The 9,291-nt window shown below is 38.6% G+C and overlaps 1 protein-coding gene across 1 annotated transcript in view; it reads right to left on the bottom strand.

Annotated features, from left to right (window-relative positions):
- Positions 1–9,085, bottom strand: part of LOC114903830 (RAD52 motif-containing protein 1-like) — an 18,316-nt gene extending 9,231 nt beyond the window's left edge. Inside the window, 2 exon segments of the mRNA XM_029237099.1 lie at positions 5,351–5,411; positions 9,050–9,085. Of these exon segments, the coding sequence (XP_029092932.1) occupies positions 5,351–5,411; positions 9,050–9,085 (97 nt within the window).
- Between the last annotated feature and the right edge of the window lie 206 nt (positions 9,086–9,291).

The raw sequence follows: 9,291 nt of genomic DNA, 5'->3' as shown, positions 1-9,291 counted from the left end.
ACCAATGAAGTGACTAAAAGAATTTTTTAAAATAAGCCATCAGTCTGGACCTTCATAGGTGAATGAAGGAGAAACACTTTAAAGTCAGAAAAAAAAGTGTACTTAACATTTAGGATTATCAACCACTGCTGGTTTTCCATAATATATTTCATTCCTGATTTTATCTGAAAGAGATGTGATTACTACCAACATTCAAAAAGTGGTACTTTATTAATTAATAAGCTCTTGGCTCATTTTTGAGGTTGATTTCGGATTTAAAATAGACTACCACACTGCTAACTACTTCACCTGATGTTTGTCAATAACATAGAGGCTTCATTCCAGAAACCTACTGACTTATAATTACCTGCACCCCGGTGATGAATCAGGGTTTTGTGGGGCCTGAAGCTCATCTACTTTGGAAAATCCTATCTAATAAAAACATGCAAAATTATGAATACAAAAATTGCTAGGACCCTTCTCAAGACCTTGGAAGGGACCTCTGCAAGTGAGGAGCCCTGAAGCCTAAGCTTCATTGAATTCATGATAAATCCACTTCAGCTGGGGCCCTTTCCCAAACTTATTTAATGCAGGAAACTTATAAACACCCCAGTAATATGTCATTATAGGTAGTAAAATAACTTAACTCGAGGCATCTTCCCTTAGTGGCTAGCCTTTGGAAAGAGATGCAATAAAGTTTATATCTCACCATGGCAAATGCTTCCTGAAGCAAATTAGCTATGTCTATTAGAAAGACTTATCCCAAAACAAAGACTTACTATACTGTGACAGGTTTTTTTTTTTTTTTCATTTGCTGTACATGGGCCTCTCACCGTTGTGGCCTCTACCGTTGCGTAGCACAGGCTCCGGACGTACAGGCTCAGCGGCCATGGCTCACGGGCCTAGCCGCTCCGCAGCATGTGGGATCTTCCCGGACCGGGGCACAAACCCAAGTCCCCTGCGTCGGCAGGAGGACTCACAACCACTGCGTCACCAGGGAAGCACTGTGACAATCTTTTGAAAGTAACTGTGAATGAGTTTTAGGAGTACAGTACTAATTTATTTCCAACACCAGATAGATCTGATTCTTTCCCTAACTTTTTCTGTCATTTAAGAGGAACACAAATACAAAAGGAACGAGTTGGTGCCTCTTCCATTACACATCTTTTCTAAACTACCACGCATTTTCTACTTCATCACCCACCTCCCTCACCTTGTTAACGCTGCTGCATAGATGCTAGAATGGCTCTCATCTATGTTTTCCCATCAACATCCATCTTTCTCCTTCCAGTATGAAAGCTTCTTGGGGACAAAGTCCCTGCCCTATGCGCCTCTGTATCCCCAGCACTCAGTACAGTGCTGACACACAGTGGGCATGGCACTCAGTGAATGTTTTGAATGAATTCATTAATTTTTAAACTGCGATTTATTTATTTATTACCACAATGTATTTTCCCGTGTTGCCTACATAACTATAGTGAAACTCTGATTCTTATAAGGAACTCTTGCTGTTGTAAGATGTTTAGGAAAGGTGGTGAGTTTAAGACGTTGTATTGTCGCTACTAAAACCTCCTGGTGAAGGCACCTCATGAGCCTGCTCTCCGGTGTGCTGGAAAAGAAAAACTGACCCTTGGTGCTCTCTCCCCAAGGCAGGCATCAGCAAACTAACAAGGGAAAGGAAGGAGGGCGCTAAAGATAGGCATCTGCAGGAATTGCTAATCCAGCTCCAGACACAGCCTCAACACCTTCATTAACACAAAATGTGTGAACTGTGTGAAACTGGATTTCAGAACCACAAGACAGGTAAGAGTGTTTTCCAAAGCCAGGTGTAGAAGAGCTCTCTTTTACCTTGAGTCTGAAATCACCTTCGGGCCATTGAACATACCCTCTATCATTTCCTTGTGTCATGAGAAATCACAGAATTTTTGAGCTGAAGAGGTGTAAAACCCACACTTCTTATTGAAGAGTAGTCAGCAAAGAACGTATATTGTATTAGGCTACAGCAATGTATTTTCTTTATATTTTTCACACTACAGCTGAACACAAACAACGTCTTTTTCCATATCTCAAAGGTTCCCATTGGCCACAGATAATTCACTTCAGAGATATATGCTTTTTGAAAAATAATGTTCTGGTTGGCTGGGGAGATCCCTGTGGTGGGTGTTCAGGAATTCTTTCTGCTTTACCATTTAAAACAGCTAATAATGGTTGGGGAAGCACCCACACCTTTTGCTCCCTGAAGAATTCGATGCTAAACTTAGTTCCTTGCAGCTCTGTGTTGCATACATTTTAAGCAGTTAGGAACTTTGCACATGAGGAGGATTCAAATTTAAATTCAAAAGTGGAACTTCAGGGACCATTCGCATATCGGAGAGGCATCAATGGGATTCCATGACAATGCTAATTTCAGTGTTTTTGCTTGGTGCCTTTTATTGCCTGTGCTAAAGATCAGTACTATGGAAAGCAGAGCGTTTCATATATATGACTTATACAAGTCTCTTGGCCTCTTTGTTCCTTAGTTTCCTCATTTGAAAAAATAAAATAAATGGCTCTCAAGACATGTTTTCCAGAATTCATACTGGTCTTACACCCAGCTAACCAATAACTGCATGATGCTTTTACACACAGTTTTTTACATGTATTCATCTTCTATTTCACTTACTACTTGTGGAAAAACTGCATTCCATGCCGGGCCTGGATGTTCCAAAGCTCAGTTCTGTGAGTAAATTGCAACCAAGATTTCTCCAAAAAAGACACAAGCAAAAGAAGAAGAAAAATGTATATTCTTTCAGAACATTTATCCTTTGGCAATAATTCTAATTTATATATGATGAAACATAACATCACTACTCCCTCCATACACTAAAGAAATCTCACTGTGGAAGATATTATGATTTATACTTTCATGATTAGATATGTGGTGCATTAGATAGGAAATAGTAAATGTTCATTAAATACTTGTATTAAGTGATCTTTATTTCTCTAGAAAGGCGGCACTCTTGGCATTTTTGGCTGGATAATTCTTTGCTGTGGGAGGCTCCCCTGAACGTTGGATGTTTAGTAGCATCTCTGACCTCTGTCCCCTAGATGCCAGTAGCATATACAGTTCTGACAAGGAAAAATATCTCCAGACACTACCAAATGTCACCTGCGTGAAAAAATCACCCTGGTTGAGAACCACTGCTCCATAATGATTCACTCTGATCTGTGTAATAATTCTCACACTAATCTTTGCTAGAGACAAAAAGATTTTGCTACCTGATTTTAGTAGTAATTTTAATCATATTTCAAACTGAGTAACAAATTAATTTTATAAAAAATTAAGCTTTATAAAAATTCCAAATATAATGAAGTTATATTTGTAACTTACATAAACTGCCAAAAAGGCATTGGTTCACATGTACGTTTTTCGATAGATGGTATTTTATTGCAGGATAAATCTCTAGGAAAGGTAAAAGGAAAATATTGCCTCAATTAGCTATTAGATATCTAATTAGTAGGAATAACTAGTAGAATGATAATAATAAATAAGAAGCTTTGTTCTAATCTCCAAACCTTAGGAATTACTATTTGAACCTTCCAGAGCCCCTAACCCTGACTTCACCTCTCTTAAGAGTCTCACCTTCAGGATCTTCATAAATTAAATATACAACTATAGATCTTTATAGATTTTGGAGGTAATCTTTCCTGAGAGCAGAGGCATTGATTAGATTCCAACTTTTGTGGCCTTATCAAATTCTAGATTATGAGCTCAACATTTTTATCTCTATATATCATTATAATTTCTAATATTAGGAGGAATATTCTTATATTTACACATTTCCCAGTATAGTTCCGTTTCTCTAGGCCAATTCATTACCGGAAGAAATAAAAGATAACCTTTCACAAAACTTGAAAGGATGTTACTCCTATCATTAATATGTAACGTTAATCCAGGATTACACTTTCTATCATACTGACTTTTATTCGAAAATACCTACTCTTGACTATAGCTGACGATCTTATTTCCATTGATTCCAGCTTAGTCTCTCATTTCACCTGGATGGGCATAACTGTCTTCTGACTGCTGTTTCCATCTCTACCCTCTCCCTTTCTAAAACATGCTCCACGGGATCACCAGATTAACTGCTCTGGCCTTGGAATCAGCCTCACCATCACCAGGTGATTACTGCACAGGGACTGGATGGAGCTTGGACCTACCCAACAGCAAACCTGCTCTAGCAGTGGGATCAGCCTCATACACCAACAGGCACACACCAGCTTCAGGAATACCACAGCCCAGCAGCCTGTGTAACCAGGCCACTCACTTGCAGGCCAGAAGCAGCCATGGACTCAGCTGGGTCCTGACCCTGCCCATCAGAATGCCAACACAAGATCAGGGATACCCCAGACCCTGCAGATACCTGTGTCAGGGACAGTGATCCAACACCAACTCTGCAACTCCTGGGTCCTGCAGCCAGAACTCAGGACCTGTGTCTTCCTCGCAGTAGCCAGCACAGCCCCAGGACCAGTGACTGGGCACTAGCCCTGATACCACCTGGACTGCAATTCAACCCATAAGTGATCCAGCACTAGATTTGGTGTCCCCCAGAGTTGTGCAGCCAGCTGCCTTATGATTTAGCTTCACCAAGCAGCACAGACAGCCTCCATACTAGGCAGAGTCTGGCAAACATGCACTCCGGGGTCAGCCAAGCCTACCAGACCACCCACAGTAGTCAGCCCACCACAACAGAAGAGCCCAAGCAGCCTGCATAGGGGCTACACCTAGAACATATAGTTCTAATGACCAGGGGACAGTGGGCGCCTGGGACACATAGGACCCCTCCTACAAAAGGCCACTTCTCTAATGTCAGGAAATGTAACATACCTACTACATACATAGCAATAAAAACAGCAAGTTAAGAAAAATGAGGTGACACAGAAACCGGATCCAAATGAAGGAACGAGATAAGAACTCAGAAGAAGATCTAAGTGAAGTGGAGATAGCCAATCTGCTCAACAAAGAGTTCAAGGTAATGACTATAAAGATGATCAAAGAACTCAGGAGAAGAACCGACGACCAGAGCAAGAAGTTAGAATTTTTTTAAAAAGAGTTAGACCATTAAAGAACAACAAAACAGAGATGAGGAATACAATAACTGAAATGAAAAATACACTATAATGAAACTACTGTAGACTAAATGATACAAAGGAATGAATCAGAAAACTGAGGACAGAGTACTGGCAATCACTGAAGATGAACGGTAAAACAATAGATTAAAATGAAATGAGGAAAGTTGAACAGACTTGTGAAACAACATCAAGTGTACTAATATTTGCATTATACTGGTCCCAGAAGCAAAAAGGAAGGAGAAAGCAGTGTAGAACATACCTGAAGACATAAGAGCTGAAAACTTCCATAACCTGGGAAAGAAAACAGACATCCATGTCCACTAAACACAGTAAGGCCAAAACAGGATCAACCGAAATAGGACCACACCAAGACTCACTGTAATTAAAATGGCAAAAAAATAAAGATAAAAAGACACTATTAAAAGGAGCAAAGGAAAAGCAACAAGTCACAAACATGGGAACTTGCATAAAGTTATCAGTTGACTTTTCAGGATAACCTCTGCATGCCAGAAAGGAGTGGCATGGTATATTTAAAGTCATGAAAGGGAAAAGCCTATAACCAAAAATACTCTACCCAGCAAGGCTCTCCTTCAGATTTGATGGTGAGATCTAAAGTTTTACAGAGAAGCAAAACTAAAAGAGCTCAGCAACGTCAAACCAGCTTTATGAGAAATCTTAAAGGGGCTTTTCTCAGTGAAAAACGAAAGGCCACGACTGAAACCTAAAAATTAGGAAACAAAACTTACTAAAGGAAAAACCTCAATGGATAAGGCAAATACTCAACAAAGGCAGGAAATCAACCATGTACATAGCTAATGGGAAGGATGAAAGAAAACAGTAATAAACTCATCTATATTCACAATAAGAAGTTCAGGGACACACAAAACAAGTAGATGTAAAATATAAGGTCAAATTCAGTAACTGTGGGGGAGCAGAGTAACAGTGCAGGGTTGTTAGTGTCCATATGAAATTAAGAGCTCAGCAACTTAAATGATCAAACACACACACACACACACACACAAACAACTGAAAGAAATCCAAATATTAAAGACAGTCCTCACATCACAGATGAAGGGAATAAAAGTGGAAGAAAGGAACACTGAAGAAATTAAAGAGGGATTCTAAAAAAACCCAAGGCAAATGAAAATGAACACATAATGATCCAAAATCTATGGGACACAACCAATGCAGTTCACAGGGGGAAGTTATAGTGATACAAGCTTATTCTTAGGAAACAAGAAAAATATCAAATAAACAACCTAACATTACACCTGAAGGAATTAGAAAAAGAAGAAAAAATAAAACTCAAAGCTGTCAGAAAGAAAAAAATTAAGAATGCCATATGCAATCACACCAAAAAGAATAACATACTTAGGAACAAACACCCCTAAGCAGGTAAAAGACATGTGCTCAGAAATCTACCAGCCATTGGTGAAAGAAGTTGAAGGCAACAGAAAAAGATGGGAAAATATAGCAGGTGCATGGACTGGAAGAATTAATACTGTTAAAATAACCATACTACCAAAGACAATCTACAGATTTAATGCAATCCCTTTCAGAATACCAAAGCATTTTCACAGAACTTGAAAAAGTAATTTTAAAATTTGTATAGAAACACAAAGATCCCAAATAGCCAAACAATCTTGAGAAAGAACAGAGCTGGAGGCATCACGCACCTTGACTTCAGATTATACTGCAAAGCGACAGTAATCAAAGAGAACTGGACCAGAGCAAAAAGAGACACAAAGATCACTGGAATAGAAGAGATCCCAGAAAGAAGCCCACACACTTATATTTAATTGATTTATGACAAAGCAGGCAATATGGAGAAAAAACTGTCTCTTCAATAAGTGGTACTGGGAAAACTGGTCAGCTACATGGAAAAGAATAAAATTAGAGTAGTTTAGCGCACCATATATAAAATAAATGCAAAACTGAATAAAGACCTAAATGTAGGACCCTAAAACCCCTAGAGGAAAATACAGAACATTCTTCAACATAAATGATTGCAACAGTTTTGGGTTCAGTCTACTAAGGCAAATGAAACAAAAGCAAGAATAAACAAATGGGACTTCACTAAACTTAAAAGATTTTGCACAGCAAAGGAAACCAAAGACAAAATGAAAAGACCACCTGCTGAAGGAGAGACAATATTTGCACATGATAACAGGTTAACACCAAAAAGATGACCAAGCAAGGGTTCATATCTAAACTACAGAACCAGCACATGCAACTCAATATCAGAACAACACCCAAAATCTTTTTTAAAAAATGAGAAGACCTAAATAGACATTTTTCCAAGGAAAAAATACAGATAGACAGCCAGAACTCACAAAGATGCTAAACATAGCTAATCTGGCAATAAAATGCAAATCAAAACAATGAGATATATCACCTCAGGCTTGTCAGAATGGCTGTCATCAAAAAGGTCACAAATAACAAAGGTTAGTAAGGATGTGGAGAAAGGTAAACTCTTGTACACTCTTGATGTGAATGTGAAGTAGTGCAGCTACTGTGGAAAGCAGAATGGAGGTTCCACAAAAAACTAAAAACAGAACTACCATAATATCCTGCAATTTCACTCTTGGGTATATAACAAGAAGACAAAAACACTATTTCAAAAACATAACTGCACACCAATGTTCATAACAGTGTCATTTGCCATAGCCAAGATACAGAGTCAAACTAAGTGTTCATCAATAGGTTAGGGGATAAAAAAGATTTTCTATGATGACTTCAGCAAAACATGAAATTTTGCCATTTGCAAGAACATGGATGGACCTGGAGGGTATTATGCTTAGTAAAATAAGCCGCAGAGAAAACAAGCCTGGTAGGTTATCACTTACACGTGGCATCTAAAAAATTGAATACAACAACAACAACAACAAAACAGACTCACAGATTAAAGAACAGACTAGTGGTTACCAGCAGGGAGAGACAAGGTGGAGGAGCAAAACAGTGGTAGAGATTCTGAGGAAGAATCCACTATGTATAAAATCAATAATCTACAGTGACGTACAGTATAGCATGGGGAATAGAGCCACTCTTTTATAATAAGTATAAATGGAGAAATACCTAAACATTTATGAATCACTATGTGTTGTACCTCTGAAACTAATATAATAATGTAAATTAACTATAGATCAATAAAATACAAAGTAAGAAACAATAAAGAGGAGATTATTAGATAGAAATCAATTAAATAAACACAAGTTTTGGAAATCAATGAATTAAAAAACAACATGTAAGATACAACATTGGCATTTAAAGTGTACGATCTATTCATTTAAGTGGTGAAAAATGGTACCCATTCTTACAATTTTTGTATACCTAAGATAAATTATTATCTACAAAAATATGTTACAAATATTCACTCAAAAAGAAAGAGAAAATTTGGATTAACCCACTTTAGTATACAAATTTAATATCAAAGTCTTTATGTAACATTGACTTGAGTAAGTTCTGTTAGCCACTTCTAGGTCCTTTGAGATGTAAAATCTTTTAAAGCATAAAAATCAGCCTTTCTACATTTTTCCATTAGACATACATAGAAGTTAAAAGAAATGAGAAGACAGAACAATCAACTAAGAAGGTGAATTAACTGAGAAACAGTCATTCTTTCTCCCTCTTTCTTTTCTTTTCCTCCTTTTCCAGGTCTCTTTCCGTTCCAATCAAGAGAAGTCTTGAGAGTTCTGAGAATATTTCTTTCAGGGCTTCAAATCACCATACCTACATCCTCTGCCACAACTACACACACAGGAACAAGAATAAACCTCTGCTATCTACTCATGTAGGAGGGATTCGTGCAAAATAAAATCCTACGTGGAGACCAACAGGTGAGTTTTCTACCTGTTCTTTATAATATCCTTCCATTATAGTAAATCCCACACATTATGAGGCAGAAGGGGTTATGTGAGCTCTTCCTTGAAGTCAAAAAACTTGCATTCATTTCAAGTACCTGGTGATCATAGGGTACCCCCAGGGAAGGTGCCATCCCCCTTGAGGGAGAGTCGGTGAATGGGCTCCCGCAGCCATGCACCTCCTGATGTACAGATTCTGGAGAAACAAAGGGCGGTCACACCACAGTCAGCCTGTCAGGCTGTCGGGCCACTGGGCAACCCCAGCAGCCTGCAAGTGACCCCTCAGTTCCTGAAAGCAAAACTCTGTCCCCCCTGTGAAGCCAGGCAGTTTGGGCCAGAG

The sequence above is a fragment of the Monodon monoceros genome, unplaced genomic scaffold (assembly GCF_005190385.1).
Source record: "Monodon monoceros isolate NGI ecotype Baffin Bay Population unplaced genomic scaffold, NGI_Narwhal_1 Super_Scaffold_21, whole genome shotgun sequence".
Lineage (NCBI taxonomy): Eukaryota > Metazoa > Chordata > Mammalia > Artiodactyla > Monodontidae > Monodon > Monodon monoceros.
The sequence above is the reverse complement of the archived record's forward strand: the minus strand, read 5'-3'. Positions and strand labels throughout refer to the sequence as shown.